General features: G+C 41.7%; 2 protein-coding genes across 2 annotated transcripts in view; one reads left to right on the forward strand and one right to left on the reverse strand.

Annotated features, from left to right (window-relative positions):
• The window catches only part of LOC142078944 (dynein axonemal heavy chain 5-like), a 174,753-nt gene extending 172,049 nt beyond the window's left edge, over positions 1–2,704 (forward strand). The window contains exons 75-76 of the mRNA XM_075142294.1: positions 386–607; positions 1,968–2,704. Of these exons, the coding sequence (XP_074998395.1) occupies positions 386–607; positions 1,968–2,186 (441 nt within the window). The 3' untranslated portion in view covers positions 2,187–2,704. The remainder of the gene's footprint in view (positions 1–385; positions 608–1,967) is intronic.
• A 2,055-nt stretch (positions 2,705–4,759) lies between these two features.
• On the reverse strand, positions 4,760–20,600 carry CAVIN4 (caveolae associated protein 4). Its single transcript, XM_075140684.1, has 2 exons — positions 19,979–20,600; positions 4,760–6,854 (listed from the first exon to the last, which is right to left on the reverse strand). Exons 1-2 carry the CDS (start codon positions 20,387–20,389, stop codon positions 6,198–6,200), a joined length of 1,068 nt encoding a protein of 355 aa, XP_074996785.1. The 5' UTR covers positions 20,390–20,600; the 3' UTR covers positions 4,760–6,197.
• Positions 20,601–21,061: the final 461 nt, after the last annotated feature.

Raw genomic sequence — 21,061 nt, forward strand, 5'->3', positions numbered from 1 at the left:
TATTTGTGGCTTAGCAATTACCTGTCTTTGGAACCTCACAAACCACATTAATCTGGCAGCCTTGTAAGCTCTCTCCATCTGGCTGATTGTAAAGTAGGCATGTGAGGTGAGGTGAGTTATACACGCAGCTTCTGATACGTTAAATAAGCCAATTTGGTGGCTTCCCAGCACCAACACATGCACACCAAGTATATAAGAACGCATGGTGCTGGGAAAATGTAGGAAAGCACTGGATTTACACAACTGAATTTAGTTTTGTATACAGATAAAATTCTGTGGGATGAGGCTTTATACTGCTGATGTCACTATTATGTAGAGAAAAAAAGTTTGAAATGGGTAAGTTCAAGTATTTTAAAACACTCTATGTCATATTCAATCTCCTTAGGGATTCCTAACTGCTATGAGGCAAGAGACGACCCGCATGAATTTAGCAAAAGGGTGGGCACTCGACAGTGTTGTTTTACACAATGAAGTGACCAAGATGATGAAAGAAGATGTTGCTGGCCCTCCTCCTGCTGACATTGGTGGGGTTTACATATACGGCCTTTTCCTCGAAGGGGCAGGTTGGGACCGCAGAAACAGTAAGCTGGTCGAGTCAGCACCGAAGGTAAGGATCAAGTGAGCATGACTGACTGTGGCATAATATGGTGAGCTCAGAGAACACCAGGAAGTATTTTGAGTGCCTGCAGCAGTGGTTTCACAACAGGTTTTAAGAGGGTAAAACACTAGCAGGGCTGGGAAGAGGACAGAGTGCTTACCCTCCAGAACTGACAAAAAGACTTCTTCAGAAAATGAATTTAGGATGTGCTGCACTAGAGCAGACCAGATGCCAGGCTCGTTGGCTTCAGGGGCCCTAGAAGCACAGCTATGTTTGAATAAAATAGTGCAACCCATAGTCAGCCTTCTTTTGACTGACCAAGTGGGACCCTATCACAACTTGCAAAGCCCAGGACTGTGTCTGATGACAGCTGCTGTGGAGGTCAGTGTTTGGATGACTAGAAATCCCTGGCATTTGTTTTTGAATAGGAGGAAGAGTATTAGTTCTGGGCTTATGCTCAGTTATCCATGCATGGAGTTACATTTTACTGATGTGACTAAGCAGATTTAAAACTTAGCTATGGAGTAGTGATTAGATGCTGTGGTCGCTGCCCAGGGAAAGCTGCCATTGTCTGCACTGGTAAACTTTTTCCAAAGCAGTGATAACTGTCCTGCAATTGGAGTTGAGGTAATTCCTCTCCATAGGTAAAACACTTCTGTGTCTGGCTGAGAGCAAACTTTTCCAAACCAAACCTTGCCAGCTGTAGCTTCTGGTGATAGCTGTTGCCTGATTTGCCAAAAGACACCTTCAAACATGGAGTTTACTCTAGTGCTCTGGAGTGTTTAGCAAGCCTCCATGTTGCTCTTGGGTTTGGGTCTTTTTTTTCCTCCTGCCAATGAATACTTTATATTGCTGGAAGACCTGAGGAGATCTAGTCTGGATAAACACCCAAGAGGCACCTTGGATTTTTGAAGCTCCACTGCCAGCAGTGCAGAGGTAACAAGGAGGCTTGCTAAATGCAGCTTGGCCTTTGCAGCTCCAGTCCTGCCATCCAGGGAACAGGAGGTGGGGAAAGAATTGGGAACACTAGCCAAAGGGGCAAAGGACTGGAAAAAAGACAATAGTTTCTCTCCCTCCTAGAACCACCCTGTTGTTTTTCCATCTACTTCCATGGCGTGCAGTTTTCCAGGTTTCTGCTGCTTTCTTTTCCTTGCAGGCTTCTTGACATCTGTTGTCCCTGAGCTGCCACTGGCTTAAAGTTAGGGTCAATGTAGTAGTGAGCATAGGACTTGCGTTCTCGTGTGTACCTCTGGTGAGGTGCTGGTGCTTTTGCTGAAGGCCATCACTGAATCTAGTTCCAGCATTTGGAGTTCAGACACCCTATCCTGCTTCTCTAATGCTGAGCCCCATGTTCTTTTAACATTCTCAGGTGCTGTTCACAAGTCTTCCTGTAGTCCATGTGTATGCTGTTAGCACAACAGCACTACATGACCCAAAGAAGCAACAAGGAAGTGTGTACTCCTGCCCTGTCTACAAAAAGCCTCGGAGAACAGATCTGACGTACATTTTCTCTTTGTATCTGAAAACAGTGCAGAATCCTGATCATTGGACTTTACGGGGGGTTGCACTGCTCTGCAATTCAAAATAAGGACCAACAGATAGCTATAAAGAAAGAACCACCTAGGAAGATTAATCTGCAGCCAGTAGGACTTTTATTGTTATTAAGAAAGTGGTGGCTACCTTCTCATAGGGGTATGGGAATTAACAAGTGACATATAGAGATTGTGTTAATTACACATAGATCAGTTTACTCTGTTCACAGCAAAAATGCTAAATGTATTTAACCTGGGAATATCAGAGGGAAAACAGTTGCAGGTGTAAAATTTGGCAACTGTTATAAAGCAAGTGAGAATATAAGCAGCTAGCTTGCTCATAATGGCTACACTAGGAAAAAAGTGCTTATGATAGTGACAACTGCTCTAAAATTTATGGTGGTTCTTTTGTAGATGTTATCTTTTCTTCTTAATACAAGACTTCTTCATGATATGATATAATTCTTTTAAAATTCAACTTTGCAGTTAAAAACTTATCATCCATAGCATTATTAAAGCTGTAATGAGAAGTAAATTAAATGTATGGTAAAACTTTATGCTTATCTGCATGTATTCCAATGCACAGTTCCTTTGATTTTGCTTTTATAAACTTACTGGGTGGTTTTACAAATGGATGCTACCATTTCCTTGAAGAGTCACCTGTTTATGCTAATGATCATAGAAGTTGTACAAACAGGTGAGTTTATCTTTGCACAAGCAGTGGCCTTTGCTCATATTAACTCATTTCTAAACCTATATCCCATTATAAGGAAGATGTGCACACCCCCCATTATTAGCAAGAAAAAGGTTTTGAAACTCTTCTCAGAGTAAACACATCTGAACACCAGTTTGGCTCTATTAGTATTTGCTCCATTGGCATTAGTGCCTGAATCCTGCAAACTCAAACCTCTTAACTGCTTTTTACTCTGTATTTTGCATCAGTTTAGGTAAAAAAAAAAAACTAGAAGACACACAGGCCATTTCTGGGAGTAGATTCACCTGAAATGGTTGAAATAATTTTTGTTTGTTGCTACCATTGCTGTCTACCCTGTAATTGAAGGGTGATTTCTACTTCTGTTTTAATAGACAAACAGCTATTGGCAGAAAACGTTTTTCACTAGCACAAATTCAAAGCAAAAGAAATTGCTGTTGGATGTTATGAAAGAAGGACTTGCAGTGAGTGCTTTGCTAATCACTTGTTTCCTCCTTGTAAACACTTTCAGTTTTTGTATAAACACTTCAATTTCTTTTCAGTTGGTGTCTAAGAAAATAGTTCATCCTTTTCCGTAACCAGGTTTACTCTGCAGTTAGCAATTGCAGGGCTCTTTCCGTGAGGAAGTTTGATATTCACACTCCCACCCACAACTAAGCAGAAAGTGCCAGATTTCTTCTTGGAAAACAAAGCAGACAGGGACAGGGTCCCTTTCTCCCACTGAGCCGGGGCAGCACTTTTTTCACACGCAGTGCTGGCGAGATTATCTTACCAAGTGAAGCCACCTGTTCAAAAAATATACACCAGGCCTCCCTGCAGTACAGCTGTACATCAACCGATTTCATTGAGAATTTTGTTTCTGAGAAGGGTGAAGGTTTGGGCTTCAAGATCATTGCTCTTGGAAATTATGAAGAAGATAAGGGGGACTTCAAGCAGCAAAAGGCTGTGCTGTTGTATAGAAATTGAGGTTGTAAACCATAGTGTTCTCCTCATCCCCTACCTGTATGAAAGGATATGGAGTAAGTTAACTTTGATCTCCTAGTACAAGTAAAATTCAAGTCAGTAATATTGATAATAACTTAAAATGAAGAGTGTACATTGAGATACTTTGCACTTTGTGCACATTGAAATACTTGCATTGAAGTACTTTTCACTACTTGCTATGAAAACAAATCATCCTCTGAACACTTGAAGTTAGAAGTAATCATTAAAAAATACATATTTGATAGAGGTTATATGCGGTGCTACATGATAAGCTCCATGGAAACTGCATCACTTCCTTTCTTTGTCAAGTAAAATGAGAAAATTAAATGCTATATAAAGAAAACCTATAGGCATTTACGTTCTAGCACTTAGTGTTCTGCTGTATAAAAATGCAAAGAAATAGCTTCTTTGAACTTTGACATTTTCATTTCAATAACTAAACCCCGTTTGTCAGTTTAGGAAAACGTCAAATCTTGCAGAACAGAATGCAGGTCATATTACAGAAGAACCAGACAAATCATACAGTATTTCACTGAAGATAGCTATAGTTTCATATGGAACTGGAAGAAGAACATACAGTTGCCTGGTTCCAGAAAAGACTTCCTATAACTAGTAAAAAACCAACCAAACAAAACCTCCAATTGATCCTATAAGCAAAACCATTTTTCTTTTTGCATGTAATTACAGTACAGTGGAGATGTACAATTTACTGTTGAAAAAAATGTCTTCCTGTCTCCCTCTCTTGCCCTATCCTGCCCTTCCATTCAGTGGAGTTGCTGCTTCCAATCTGACAACATTAATTTGATTTGAAGTGTCACTGACATGGTGTAACATTGACCTTCCCCAACCAGTGTCCCCTAGTTACTATTGCTAAAGCTGTTTCACCTCAAATGTGATGTACACCAGACTAAAGGAAAGGACTGGCAGGCAGAATATTTGAAATCAAACTAATTATATTTAAATTATAGATTAACAATTAGCTGGGAGTCCTCAAGCAATGTATATAGATAACCAAGTTATGTTCTGCTGTTAAAATGAATCTGAGGTATTAAATACAATCATACAGCTTTTGGCAATATTGTACAAGTTTCACACAGATAGTTATGACTAACATTGCTTTAGACAAGTGCTTTGAAGGCAACTCCGTTTAAGAATGAAGAGAGCAATACAGTCCTGCACACCATGTCAGCGTAGCGGTCGTGTTTACAAACATATCTGATGTCAGGGCACTGGCTCCCGAGTGTTGCAAATAAATAGCATTCCATACTCCAAAGGGTGTCTGTCTCATAATCCCTGAGGCTGTGGCTGGTCGATAACGATGATGATAGGAAACAAAGAATTAGGTTATGGATTGGCCCTGTACTTCAGCGGCTTTGTAGAATAGATTTTAATTGCAGTGAAGCACAGAGAATGGAAAACAAAACAATTCCCTTGTCTGGTCAGTTATGTTCATGAGCCCTGTGATCCTCTGGATAGAGTAACAATTCTTTAAAAGATCTCGAGGAAACTTCAGTTACAATATTCTATTTTTTTTCTCTTATTTATCCAGAACCCATGCATTAATCTTGTTCCTCGTTTACTGCTTCATACCTTGCCTTTCTCACAATCGCATCTTTCTGAAACATTAATATGATATCTCATTCTCTTTTCCTCCTGCTATTCCACATTTAATGTGTCTTCTGCTTTTTTATTCTTACTCCATAATTGCAGAAAATGCATTGCTTACGTACACCAAACCTTCCTCTTCCAGAACTCTGGAAATAACCTGTAGTCATTTCAGGAGCTTCTCTTTTCCACTGAGAAGAAACGCAATTTACTCAAAAACCTATCACTCCTGCCACATTTTGTCACACCCTGGATAAAGCAGGAATTTCCTCCTCCTGCTGTTTCAGTAAGAGCCCTTAAACGAAAAGATCTGTATAGCTAAATGGGCATTTTCCGTAGTTCTTCCTTTCACTAATACGAATTAATAGCTTTATTATTGTTTTCTGGTTAGACGATAATGGAAATAATTTTTATACCGTTGCACATAAAACTAAAGAGAGTGATCAGGCTGTAAAGTGACTGCTAAATCAATCTTGAAAATACAGCAGATTTCCATCTGCCTTTGACATGCGAGTTCCATTTAGGTTAATGATGGCTATCGGCACTCTGCAAGACAGAGGGGGAGCCCCTTCATTCAGTTTGCGTGGCTTGGCTTTGTCAGGAAGACAACACTACAGACACCCGTGTAAATGGTAGAACACCACCAACACATGTTTTGTGATATAACAGAAATCCACACCTTTTTCTAAAGCTGAGTGAATACATACTGTGTTATCTTTATCTTTTGTTCAGTAAGGATAGTATGGTGTGTTTGCTAATTGATTCCTTATGCCGATTGCTTTAAGTCTAGCAAAGGGACATCATCACTTCCTCCTCCTTCTTTTCCTTCCTGCTTAAGAACGACTTCTGGGATTGTCATTCCTTTTTCAGTAGACTGGGAAGCACCTTTTGTTGCACTATTCTTGTCTTTCTTTACCTTAGTGATCACTTCCGTGTAAGAGATTTCTTCAGGGAAGGGCTCTGCTGCTGCGAGCTCAGAGGTGATGTGCACACCGGCTTCCTGGATCCCCTCCTGACCTTCGGCTCCTGTTCGTTCTTTATTTTTTTTATGGATCTTGAACGTCTCCTTCGTTGGGGCAGCTTGTGAAATGGTTTTCTTGATCCTTATCCCAGATTGTTTCAGTCTCTCTCCTGACTGCCTGATCCTCTCTCTCCTCTCAGGGGTCACTATTCTAGTTCGAAGCCTGTTTACCTTCTTGCCAAAATTTTGTCTCGTCTTTTGGATATTTTCCCTTGAAAATGCCTTTTTGATGTCATCTATACGCCTCATGCCTGATTTCTTGAATTGGGTTGCTTTGCTTTCTTCGATATAATATTCTTCATCAGAAGACAGATCATCAGGTGGGAAGAAATCATCCTCTAGAGTTTCCCCTGCTGTCCTCTCTTTGATAACAGAGAGAGATGAAGGACACTCGGTTTCCTCCTGTGAATGAAAGCACAGAGTCATCTTCCAGCAAGTGTGTTTTAAAAGGATGGTCATCAAGCATTTTGTTTGTTGGTTTGTAGTTAATTAATGCTAACTGAAACACAATATTGTGACAAAGTATGGTATGCTTGTACCATCGTATGTGATCTATACAGAATGCAAACGGCAGAAAAAACCTTTGCCAGCTTCTGTAAAGACGTTACTCTGATTAAAGGTTTCTTTTCAGTGTGGTTCTACCTGGAACTAATGAATGCCATGGTCCTATGTGTACTGGCCCCTAATGGTTTTCAGAGCAGATTTGTCTAGTTCTTTTTTTTTTTTGAAGCTGATCTGCTTCTCAGAGATTGGGCCTAGATCCATTATTCCTCACCAATAAAAGCAGACATCCCGTGGACAAAAGAGGCTCTTGTGCTTGTGTCAGCTCTACACTCTCCAAATGAGGGCCTCAATGATACCAGTAGCTTCAGTCCTTTACTGTCACCAAGACAATTGCACATTTTTGACTAACTGGAACTTAGCAAGCATTTCTGTTGCTGCCCAGAAGGGGATGGACCCCAACATACTAACTTACACGTTCTGGCTCCACAAGGGGACAAAGCCACTAAAGGAATGAGATGTTATTCACTAAACCCAATTCCATATAATTCACCCAGCACCTGCACCATTGCTGAGATGAACTTGACTTGTTCCATCTGGAAAAATATCAATGACCCAGAGCAAGCACCTCTATCTCCTGTGGTGAGTTTGGTGACCTGTATGAGCATGCGGTATTAGATATTTATATTACACATACGATACATATTAGCTGCATGCTTGGAAGTGGTGACTATCCTAGGTATCTTAGCACTAGGAATGGATGTCGCCCCTCCAAAGAAAGACTGCTAGAGGCTCAAAACTCAAAGATACACAGACGACTTTCAAAAGCTGTCCACAGTAAACAGATAATTTACCAAGAATCACTTAGTGGTTAAGGACGTGCAAAAAAAGGAAAAAAGCTTGTGGTAATGGAAGGATTCAGTAGTATGATTTATCTGAACAGGGAGAATCTCCTAAGAGAGTTGATCCCCTGATCTGAAGACTGCTGTCTGCGTGGACATTATGAATTTGTGGCTCACTGTCAGTGAGGCACTTCTGTCTAGAAGTACTAGTGTATGCAGAGTAGAAAACCCATAACTTGTAGGAGGTGTATGCGATGGACAATGCCAGCCCCTTCTTCCCTACTAGCTGTTTATGTGCACGTGCATGTGCTCTTCTCCGAAGAGGAGCAGCCCTTTAGGGTCCAGACGAGTACCACAGCTATATAAAACTTCTATAAGCTGTTTCCCATTAGTAGTAACTACTTCAGCTGATCTCTGAAGCATGACAGTGTCTGGGCTCTATCCTTAGTATTATTACCTTAATGCAGAAAATAGGAGAGATATTAGAAGTTGTGAACCCATGAAGAATGGGTCAGTCTTACTGAATATTTTGCTGTGAACTGATTTCTGGCCAAAAAGACGTCTGTCATTTTTCACAGTGACTCATTAGTAGCAAGTCATGTTTAATGTTATTTTACAGAGTACTAGCAATATGTAAAATAAAATACATTAAGCTATTTGGCAGATAAAGCCCCCTTAAGAGTCTGTCATCATGCCTTGCCTTCATTAAAAACCCTCTAGTAAAATAGTTGTTAATGCTTAGAAAAAATAGGGACAAGTTATGTTGCATTGATTACAGCAGAATGTTATTCAACTCGTCTGTCAAAATCAGCAGGAACAAAACTACAATGCTTTGCTAATAATAATCTTCATTAAAATGTGCAAATTGACATTAATTATATAAAGACTTCTATATACAAACATAATCCCTTCTTTTCTGAAAATGAACTAAAACACAGCTGGATAATAATTCCTCAAAGTTTGTAAATTATAGCCCGCTCCTTCAGCTGAAATGGTAACAAAAATGTTTCCAGAATGACTATTCTGAAATTTCAGTACATACAGAAATGAATACAATACGGTGAATAGGGTATGCTGTTCATATGAAGATTACTTTTTAAAAAGAGAGAAGGCAGAGAGACTATTTTCTCCGCAATATTTAAGCTGTCTTCGTTTGGAAGAAGAACAAATTTTTCTGTACCTTTTGTCAATTGTTTGCCGGATTTTTACTGTATTTAGCTTAATAGTCTATTAACTAAAGAAGAGAGCGTTTTAACTTTCATACACATGTGTTAGAGTTAAGACTTATGAGGAATAACGTGTGAGATGAAGGCCCTGTAAACAAGACACAGAAACTAGAGCTGCAGGTCCTGAGGAACATTTTTCATTCTGCTACAGACTCTGAGAATGATCTTTGCCAAATCTCTGATTTTCTCTTTTTCCGTGGTTTCTGCACACATCTTGCAGAATCAAATGTAGCAAGGCTAAAAATTAGTGTGAGTTTCTATCATCTCCTCTGAAGGTTTCTGGATGGAAGATGTTGCCAAAGTGGAAAGTATTAGTGAAACTGGCTAGCCTGTTAGGGGGGTTTCATAACAAAAATACAGTGATTTAGGCTCAGTAGGAGAGCTTTCTCATCTGCTTCCTTTCTCTCTCCTGCCCCTTCCCATTTCTTCTTATCACTAGATATCAGTGGGGTAGAGAGAAGGTAGGAGCTCATCCTTCCTAAAGCAGGAACGATAAGTTTTAGCACCAGGTGGGAAATTGATGGGGTCAAAGCATATAGCTACCGGCTCATCTATAGACTCACTAAAAGGAAAGACAAAACACCTACTGATTTCAGTTGCATGGGACAAAGCCCGAAACTGGGTGACCGCTTTCTTCTTGAAAGCAGATGGGACTGGAAATAGCAGGGCTGGGCTGCCCAATCTTAGAGGAGGGTGAGAAGGAGTTGAGCAATTGATGATGCTACTTGCAAGCTTTTAGTTAAAATTCTACTTAAGCATTTTGCTAGGAAGGACTCGTATCTGCCACCACCACCTCATGGGAGGTAAGGGATGCTCTCCAAGCTAAATTTGTAAGTGCTCAAATACATGAAGACAGGAGATTATTTCACAGTAAAAGAACTGTTTCACACCAAGCAGTCAGGTATTTTTAACCTGATTTCCTGACGAGAAAAGAGTGCAGTCATGTGGTCTCTCTGTTGATTAATACAAAGGACATGTACTCTGCTTGCCTTGCCTAGGGGCAAAAACCAAAGACATGCACATGCCAGAACCAGAAACCAAGAAACAAATCTGTGGAAGCTCATGACTCCTCCTAGATGGAGCACCTGGAGCGGGTGCACCCTGCAGAGGGTGCTCACACTGGTCCTGATATGCTTGTTGGCCATACTCTGAAAAGTTAGTCCACCACTCAACAAACTGAAAATAGACCTGAACCTTTCAAAACAAAACAATTTTTTTCCTTCTTCTCCAAGAAAAAAGTTGGGAAATCAGTCATGAGAGTGGTTAATTTGGAAGTTGTCTTCTTTTTGTACAAAAGGTGTAACGTATATGCTCACATTACGCAGCTCCCACCTTCTCACCCTTACATGGCCTCTCCACTAACACATAAACATTTGGGCATTTTCCACCAATTTGAGAAGGGAGCCGAGTTCAGACACGAAGAAATAAGCTCTCTGCTGAGGAGCCTGCTGTGTTGTGAGTCATTCCGTCTGTCCTCCCAGCTGACGTCTGTCCTGAGCAAACACGCCAGTGGCTCAGGTACCTTGCTTGTAGATCTGGACCTGATGTTTTCGGCAGGTGATGGGGGTGCTGAGAAGAGGGGGGCTGTGTTATGAATGGGTGTAGGAGGGGAGAGGGGAGAAAGGAGTCAGATTAGATGTTGCGTTGTGGAAACTGGAAATATTTTGGAAAAATGCATGTATGTGGAAGGAAATGAGGTCTGGAAGGAGAAAGGCTTCAGGTTTTGTGGTAGCAGAGGAAGGACTGAAGGCATCAGTTGCAGTGATGAGGGGAAAGCCTGGAGGCCTTTGCAGCTTAGCTGGGCAGGGAGAGGCCACAAAGCTGTAAGGTTAGTTAGATCCACTGCTTATGAAGCAACTTTAACAAAGAAAACTTAAAGGTATAAAATCATAACAGAATGATAGTACAATTCAGGAATGGCTGGTGATGCCCCTGGCACAGTAAGTTTGCTAAGAAAGCATTTTAAACCTGAACTTTGGCTTTTCCTAGTTTTTGAGTCTTTAACTTCTCAAATATGCCTAGCCATAGAAATTTGAGTTTTTAAGGGCCTGGCTGAAACCAAAGTAAACGCATGAGTAAACCTCAGCTTTGGTGAAGGCGGCCAGCATGGCATTGATTTGAATGGATGGCTCTGGGGACAGTGAATATTGAAACGCTGATGTTTCCAACACCGGATTCCCAGGAAAGTCTGATTCCATCATTGCCATTTTCGCCCTCTGCTCCCATTTCAATTTAACTGACAATTAGAAAATTTTCGAAGGGACATAGTCTGTGTCCTTCACACACTCCTTTCGTCTGCAAACTTTTCATCAGCTGCCAAAATTCTGGCTGCTCTGCACCCACGCGTGAAGGCGCTGACCAGTTTGCAGGCACTGCCGGCATCTCCCGATCTCAAGGAAGGGATCACAGCAGTAGCATTTTTCTCCCACAGGATATAACAAGGCATTTATGAAGGAAGGCTAATGCACCTGCTCCTTAATCTATGCAAAGCGCAAGGTGCTGACTCTTTTTCACCTCGCAGAAGCCTTGCAAACAGTAGGTAAATAACCTTAAATGTGGCAATGCCTCTAATCAACGTTATGAGGCTCTCGAGGTGGCGATGCTCAGATAATTGAAAACTGCGGGGGAAAAGAGACTGTCTCAAAATGTGCCTGCTTGATACCCTGCCTGCACAGTCAGGCTCTCCTCATCTCTGGGCAGGGAAAAAAGGGAAATGGCAGAGCGAATTGTTTAGTGATGGCTCAGGTATTTTGCTGCAGTTGTGTCCTGGCAAAGATCAGGTCGGCTCTAATAGCACCTTTCTCCCTTACTGCTGAACTAAGGAGCAAATAAGCCAGAGGGGCTGCTGGAAGAGGAATGCCATGCCTTCAGCGAGGTCAGTGAGGCTGTGCAAAGGAAAAAGGGTTATAAAAAAAATTCCACTCTTTATCTGAGTAAGCATAGGTGGGATCAATAATTAATAGCAGCAGTAGTATTATTTTCATTAAGGAAAGGTGTGTTGCTAATTTAGAGTCCCCTGGCTTTGCTAGATGAAGCAGTGACATAGTGTCACTGTACAACAATACTTGGGCTTTAAGTGCATTAATACTTTTAATGATTATTTCGGTAATAATTTTATTATAATGTCATTTAAAAATAAAAAATAATGGGATATAAGGGCATTTTAATGGCTGTGGCCAGTTCAGGAGCTTTACTTCCCCTTGTCCTTTCATGGTTTTTTGCACACGTTTTCTGGGTTTGTATTTCAAAGCCCAGACTGGGCTTCTAGAGTCAGCAAGGAGAAAAAATAAACATTTTCTTATGTGTAAATATATGCTAGAAACGCTATAAACCAGTTTTGCATTCTCTTTTCAAATAGCTTCAAAATGTAATTCTGACAAGCTTTAATAAAGGCAGCTGTTATCAGCTCTCAACTATTATCTAATTTCAGTTAAAACTTTAGCAGAATGAAATTTTTTAAAATACAAAAAACAGTAACAGAGAAAAACAGAATGACCAAATAAATAATTAAATTTTGTATATATATCAAAATTATATATTATATCTATATAATTATATTTTTTATATATATATATAAAAAAAAAAAGACTCAAAATACTTCTAAAGAAGCTGCTCACAGGAAAAGTAGGGCGGAGAGACAGATGAAACTCCGTAACTTGGAGTCATTGTGTTGCACGGGGAAAAGGTCACGACAAGTGATCCTTCAGCCCTGGGATGTGTGGCAGGGAAGGTGCAGGTGATGATTAACATAGGCACAGACGGGACTGGTGATCACCGGACAATTCTGAAGCAGAGCACGAAGCAGCAAAATGGTTGAAGGCCGCCCAGCACCTGGTCTGGTGCTGCTGCTGTGTCTATGACAACTGGTGATGCAAACGACTGGCAGCATATGGGCAGGAAACTGCATCGCCACAATGTTTAAAAAAAATCCTAGAAATTTGCATGTTAAATGAGTGATTCGTTATTCAAACCGGCAGCTAAGGTAAATCACTGAAAGATCTCCTTGAAATTGTTCTTTAAATCAATACGAAACCGCTGATGAATAACCAATTACAAATCATTCAGTACCTTTACTCATATTCTAACAGTTAAGAGTGAAGCTTTACAAATCTCAAGCAATCCTTTCATTTTTTCTGCAAATATGCCATTTCAAAATCTCTACTATCAGGCCAAAAGCTGCTCAGATGAGAGAGAAATAGGATTATTTTAAAAGGGCACCTAAGGGATTTTATTAAGTAAAGTAGATAGAGAATAAACACTTCAGCACGTAAGACTTTACGGCCAAGTGCTGTTGCTTGTATTTAGAATTATTTTTACATAATGAAAAAGCAGCCTGGCCAGAACAGTCAAGCCACCTCAATTTTCTTTTGTGAAGCCTAATACACATCCCTTTTCTTTAAATTCTGACAGAAATTCATTAATTTAACCAGGAGCATGCAATGACCATAAAGAAACCCAGCTCATTCTCTCATTATCTGACTGCAGCAAGCTACAGACAACGAGCCAGCGTTACCCAGTTATACCACATCACTCAGAGAAGCCCTTGGCTCCAGGCCACCACATGCTGCATAAAAAGGACTACTGCAGCTCCAGGGGAACATTAAAGCTTCACACTTACTTTGCTGTGCTGTTGTTTTAGGGAGCTAGCCTAGGGAGTAGTTCTGCAGGTCAGTCCGCAGGTTTGCAATCAAATGGTGAAATTTCTCACTTCCAATTTATCTGTAGATACCAACCCTTTGTGAGTGGAGGAGAAAGAGCGATCACAAGGTGTGATAAGACAAAAAAATACGTTTGGTAATGTTTTGATTCATTCATTCATCACAAGGTGATGCTCCTGCAAGCTCGCTAGAGAGGGGAAGTGCTCTCAAGTACAACAGAAACTCAACCATTCGTCAGGAGTTGCCGAACTCATCTGCCCAAGCAACCGTGTCTGCATATGGACTTGCTTCTGGACACTCTTTCAACTCAATGGAGAGAACAGGTACTTATGAAGTAGAAACTATCCAGAAGTAGATGTCTACAACAAGTCAGGTGAATCAGGCTCCATACGTTTCTCTCTGCTCGTTTGAAGGGAGTCTACAGGCCAAATGTACAAACGTCTGCGTTACTGATGTCTAATGCCTGGCAAGATGGATCCTGTCCCAAATTCTGCCCTTGCTGTAATGACTTCACATATCCCTCCCATCTGTGCCTGCGCCGTTCTGATGAACTTTATTCCTGTGCTAAAGGAATAACTGCAAGATTCAGCTATCTTCAGTAGTGCCGAGAAAATGCAGCCCAACTGCATGTCCCCAGAGTCGAGTCCATTCCTGAATCGGGGCCTCAGGCATGACGGGTGTCACTGAAGACACGTGTGTGCCCTCAGCGGCCAGCCACAGCTCCTGTTGACAAGTCACTCCCGGCAGCCTCTAGGACCGTGGGGAAGAGCACGACACGAGAGGCTCATGGTGCAGCTACGCTCTTCTGCTAGCGTGCAGGCCAACGGCAAGCAAAGCCCTGCACAACTGTGTGCAGTGCAAATGTAAATTAACATCGGTTGTTTCCACCGCTCAGTGTGAACAGATGGAGAAAAATCAATGGCAGCCCTGAGAAGATGACTGCCTGTCCCTTGTGAGGGAGGAACTGCCTGTCCCTCCACCACAGAGGAACAGGTCTGGGGACTCCAGTTACACCAGATCAACTGGTGTAGCATCTAGTTTATAATCCGCTATGAACACAGTCCTGTGAAATATGCAACCTATTTCATTTTAGGAACACAGAAATGGCCCGACAGCTGCATTTTAATTTTTTTTTTTATTTCCCTTTCTCCTCTTTCCTTGTGAACATGTCCCTAGAAATATGGTTTTTCTTTAGCTGGTTGAAAGCGGTGATTTTTTTTTTCTGAAAATCACAGGTAATTTATGATCTTCCTGGCTGCCTCCGGTAGTTCAGCGCTGGCTCTGCCACTCGCCCCCGGCTGGCTGCACAGCACGGGGCCAGCTCAGCGCTTCCAGCTGAAGGTGCAGACAAAGGACTCTTGCTACACTCTCTGACACAACCGTTGGGTTTCTTTTATTCTCTGTAATCTCAGTGAAGGTAAAAATATTTATAAGGTTTAAGCCACAAGACTCCAACAAAGGCCCTGTGTCACTGGGCTGCTGAGGCCTCTGTGTCTGAGGCCAGTGCTCTGCTGTCACAGGTACTCAACCTACGCCATCTTTTTTTCATTAAGTTTTCAGACTCCACTTTAATAGCAATTTAGGTTTTCCCCTCTCCCCCTGGGTTCTAGCAGAAGGCTTTGTCCAGACCCTCATGACTCCAGGACTAAGAATCCATTTCTGGTTTCTGACCTTAGTTGACTCACGGACAGCTTACACCCATTTCATCTTTTTGATGATGTTCTTTACTGGACTCCTCATCTTGCCCCGATATATGTATAAATGACAGCCACAATGTCTCTTAGCCTCGTTTCTTGCTGGACTAAACCAAGCTATGACCTCCTTGTCTCCTCTCATTTACCAGGGGCTTCCCATTGCTCTGATCAGCCTGGCAGCTGTTTTCCAAACCGGTTCACTTTGAACACAACCTACTTCAACAGGGGTGATCTGAGCTGTACGTGGTAGTCCAGGCGGGCTCTGAAGAGTTTTGGACAAGGGCACTGGCAGTCTCTCTATCACTTCTGGAAATATCTTGCCTGAAGCATTTCATGCCCACGTATCACTTTTTTTAAGAGCCACACCATCAGGTGGGCTCTCGGTCATCTTGTGAGCACCATTAACCCACCATTTTCTGTCCTTTCCAAACCATGGGGCCTCAGAAGACAAACCAACAACAAAGGCTTCTGCTAAGTACAAGACTTGACACTGTGTACGCTTAGATTAGCATTACTCTAGCTCTAAAGATGGTTTCTTGTCTGTATTTCTTTCTCTGGACGGACAGCTCCTTATTTTGAGCATACTTTTTTAGTATCCACACCTTTTCTGTGCCAAGATCTTTCATGAAAATATTAAACAGTTGACAAAGACAGTCATAGAAGCAAACCCTTTTAGAAACCCGTCACAAGCCTCAATTCTCATTTCAACACAATCCCCTGTCATCTGTTGTTTTTCCAGATTATCTGTTACGAGGCAAGATATCAGGTACATAAATATGAGAAAGGATAAGACCCCTCATGTTTCTGTGAAACAGAAAAATGATCAAATACGAAGTTACCTAGCACAATCTGCTCTTGGTGAGCTCTTTAACTCCACGGTACTAACGACTCTGTTCTGCAGAGCCCCTTCTGAGCCTGCCATTCTTATGTCCAAATGATATCAGATGAATGGCAATGGTTCAGATCGTTTCCTTTGTCTTTTTTAAAATAGAAGTGTTATATTTGCTGCCTTTCATGTCACATTTACTCTCACAGGTTTTTCTCAGAATAGCTGTAATTAAAACTCCGTGCTGATGGATGGTGAGTTCGTGCACCAGGTCTTTCAGAGGCCGTGTTTGCAACTTTGTCTCCTGAGCTCGTGACACCCTGACTTTTACTGCTGCTTCGGATGGAAGTGCTTCCATTTCAGATTTTCAGATTATTGTCCCCATCTCGATCTCACCATTTTTACTGTCCAAGCCATTATGCTGCAGAAGGACAGTGGCCAGGAAAAGCCACTTATATTTTGATTTATTTATGCCTAATATGAGCTGCATACGCAAGGCTGCTTCTGCTAGCCTCTCCCCGTGTGTGCGGTGGAGCAATCGGAGGGCAAACAAATGGATTGTAACATGTCTGTGTAGGCCAGTCAAGCCATAACCTTACTTGGTTTCTGACATGTCCACTGTGACTGTCCACTAATTTTAAACATCAGACAGCAGCGAGTGAAACAAATGCATGTGTCCCTTCATAGGAAGTTGTTACTGGTTCATAGTGCTTACATAAAATAACAATAGGAAAGAGCCCAGTAACTGTAACATGGACTTTCTGGTGTCTGTATGCTCACATTCAAAGAGGGACTTGCAGAACATGCAGAAAAGCAAATGAAACAAGTTCTTTCAGGATTTAAAAAAAAAAAAAAAAATCCCCTTTAATTTCTGAATAATTTAGCCAGAATGAGTTAAATTGTTAGATGCTCTTTGACTGCAGAGAAATGATAGCTCTCTCAGCTGGTTATTCAGACTAACCTGAACAGAAGTGAACAGTGACCTCCACCACCTATAATGTACTTTGCATTCCCTGCTATACCCTTAGGCGCATAGCACTCCAGGGTCAAAGACCTCAAAATAACCTGGCATTTTTAATCGTGCAATCAGCCTGGGGACGAGAGCTGCCTGCTACCAAATCTTTTTCTCAACCTGGCCTTTTGAAAATGAATGCTCTCAATTTCCCTAATCATTATGCTCATGGATGATCACTTTGTCTCTTTTTAATGCGAGGATATTGCCAACTCTTTTCATCATGGCTGAGGTCTCTTGGGACAACCTCTTCCAGCCAATGATCCTTTTCAACCTGCCTACTCCTTCTATCAATGATAAGATCAAAGCTATCCGCTTGAAAGAAAATCTTTAGGATTTAATTGGTGTTTCCCTTTTCCTCATATGCCGATGTTCTGGCAAAAGTTAAAACTAAAACCCACGTGTGCTCACCCACGTAGGCATTCAACGCCGGCTACACACAGGTCATTGGCTCCATCACAATGTCGCAAATGGTTCATCAGAAAAAAATCTCACTACAGATGAGCTGTCACTCACAACCACCAAGTAAACAACTTGGTTATAACTATTTGTAAAATATAGTGAAGGGAGTATGCTGGTTCTGTAGCTATTAACAGACTCCCACTCATCGTAGCCAAGCTTCAGTCATTCAGGTCTTGGCACTCCAGCAGCATGCCTACACTGGTGTGAATCAACAGTGTGAAAATCACTGCACTTGTGTGAAAGAGACTTTCACGAGTGTACCTGTGTCTCAAAGCTTCAGCACACTCTTGGCTACCTAGCATGTTCCCGTTTTTGTGGAGCAATGCAGTTCTCCTCCTCCAGAAGAGTGTTAAATGTTGGATCCTAGAGGATCAGCATATCTGCTCCTCTTCCGTGCGTGAGGGAAAAGGTTCTTCCATCTACCTTACAAAAGGCTGGCAGTTCTCAACTACCATAGGAAGAGGAAGCTAGAAAGACACCAATGAGAAATGCTGTTTCCCCTCCTGAAAAGTACCGCCTAAGAACTAAACATACGGAACAGGGTGCAGGTCATTCTTGTCCGACAAAACCAGCAGAGAGTTCAGAAACTCCTACTGAAGGTGATTCTTAGAGAAAGTACGCATCATGAGAGCCACCTTTTGTACGAAATATCTGAAAATAGCAACAGCCGTTCTTTATAGCTGTGTGTAAATCAATTTCCACAATATTGTACTATATTTTTAAATAAATGATAACTCATGTCTTGCTAGGAGAAAAATTTACTTTATGTAATGAATACTGTTTTAAGAACAAACATTTTGAAAGCATTGATTCTGCTGCAGACATTATGGTAAAGGCCCATCAATGAAATGGCATTATGCCATTAACCAGGGGAGTCAGAGAGATTTATTACCTTTAGCTGGGAAATGATTTGCAAGAAAAAAGCAAAAGTGCCTGTTTTCTACTCCGTGATGGTGCAGCTTGCAATAATTGTAATAATAGGCCAAATTGTGCCATGCTTTCACCTGAACATCCATAGTAAGTCATTCAGTCAGAAAATCTGGGAGGCACAATTTGGTAGGCTGCATATGGTACTAACATTACATTAAAGAGGTAACATTTCCTACCTTCAGCTTTTATTATTTTTTCTTTAGCTATTTCTTCCCAGTAGTAGAAAATGAAGTAGTTAAGAAAGCTAGATTATGCATAAGAATGTCAGCTATATACAGTGGTGAATAGACTCAGTGAAACACACAGCTCCATTCACTGCAAGTAATGTTATTTATGTACAAACAGATGCAAGACCAGGGCGTAAGGCTGGGTGGTGGGGGCGCATTGTGTTACTCACGAGGGCTGGTATCTTCAAGAATGCCTAACGATGAATATGACTCATTTGAAAGAAGCTTTGGGGACTCGCTGGTATGAAGGAGAAACTATGCTTCTGGCAAAAGATTAAACACTCTTACTTTCTATTGGCTTGGGGAACTGGGAAGTTTCAGCAAATGGCAGGATCAGACCATTAAACAAATGGGTTTCACAGCACTCGCTAGCAAGTGACAGACCCCATGAACCGCCTGCACTGTCTACTTGTGTGAGTGTAGGTGAGACCATGCCATTTCATGAAACTTCTGTTCAAATACAGTAATTTATGAGAACAATGAACATCCTACAATGAACGAAAACGTGTGATTTGCTTGCCCAATATGATTGGAAGAACAGTATCAGGTTAAACCATTTCCAAAGTAGAGCATGCAAAGTACTATTTGCTGTCATGAAGGGTTTCTGGGTCTGAGCTTTAGTTTGTGCATATACTGCTATAGACTGAGACAATGAAAAAAGCCCCAATTTGTCAGCAGTACAAAAGCCTGGGTAATGCTGCAAGCTAAATCAACCATATGTTTTGAAATTAGTGTTAGAAGAAAGTCTGTGTTCCAGGGAGCCTGCAAACACTTTTGCTATTTGGACTTCTACTTAATACGGTGAAAAAAATAACAGGGATGAATGTCAGGCATGGTTTGTATGACAAGATTTACAGGGCCTGCCTCATATTACCTTTCGGAGAGGTAACAAATAGTCCTTGCTGATCTGCAGTTAATCTTACACGACTGGCTCAGAAACCTACCAACACTAATAATAGACCGCGTGTGCTGCCGTCAGTAGGTTCATGCTGAAAGGCACTGAGGAGCACAACTCAATGTTAAAGAAAGCATAGAATAGATCTCATGGTGGATAGACTGCGGTTTTTGGTGCATTAACCGATGCCTACCAGCGGCTACCAAGGAGGTGGCACCATGACAGCGCTACAAGAAATTAGGCTCGCGGTTACCTGATAGATTACGACCCGGAATTTGTTTTTCCTCAGCATCTCCTCTTGTTTGGCTTCCACCTTCCGCACGCTGGCGCTCTGCCTCTCCACGCGTGCCCGCACCTCCTTCACGGTGGAGCTGACTTTGCGGGTTTTCTCCAGTAACTTGTTCACCGTGTAGCCTGTATTGCCGTGAGCCTGGGCAAGCTTTAAAATGTCAATCTGTATGGTCTTGATGGCGTTTTCCATCTCCCTGTGCCTCTCCTCTATCCTTTTCTGGCTCGCCTGCACGCTGTCCACAATGTTGGCCACTTTGTCCAGGACCGTCACGATCGTGTAAGCTGCATCTTGTTCTTCTTCCTCCTCGGTGACGCTGGAGAGACGATTTTGGTGGGTTTTGTCAGCCTCCGAGGTGATTTCACGGCGATCCATTTTGCCTGCCTTCGGCCGGGTCGGCGGGAGGCGAAGTTTCGGTGATCCTGCCAGAACGATTCTGGCGCTGCTGCAGGGAGCCAGGGCGACAGCTGGCTCCGGCGATGCTCAAAGTAGGGCGTGAAACGCCGCTCCTGGAGCTTGGTCAAATACTTCTGACTACAAAATATCCACACATGATTGTTCGGATACTTTCAGCAACATGAAACCCCTAAAATTAGGAAGCAATGTCTGGAAAGGAACATACGTTTAGAGGGTCACGCTTCTGTACTGATGAAGTTATTAGTGTTAATCCAGGAAAGTTAAGTAACTTACTAATTAAGCAGGAAAGCAAACTTGCATATTTTTAACGATCTACTTTTGTTTTCGTGTTACTGGAGTGCTTTCCTCCAAGGGAATTCAAAGAGCAGTCAGGAAAATTAACACGGTTGTTTTTTCCAGCAAAACAACTTCAGGTCTTCAGCCTGCTGCAATTACCACATGGGGTAACAAATAAACACGCTAAGCCAGAGGCAATATAGTGAAAACGTTGTATTGTGACATGCTTTTCCAGTTCAAAACGTTGAAAGCATTTTTTTTTTTATTGAACAAATTATTAAATCCTACATGCAAAATTTTGAAAGCCTAAACTACATGTTAAAACAGCTGAACACATCCTATTCACACTTTATC

The sequence above is a fragment of the Calonectris borealis genome, chromosome 2 (assembly GCF_964195595.1).
Source record: "Calonectris borealis chromosome 2, bCalBor7.hap1.2, whole genome shotgun sequence".
In the NCBI taxonomy this organism is placed as follows: domain Eukaryota; kingdom Metazoa; phylum Chordata; class Aves; order Procellariiformes; family Procellariidae; genus Calonectris; species Calonectris borealis.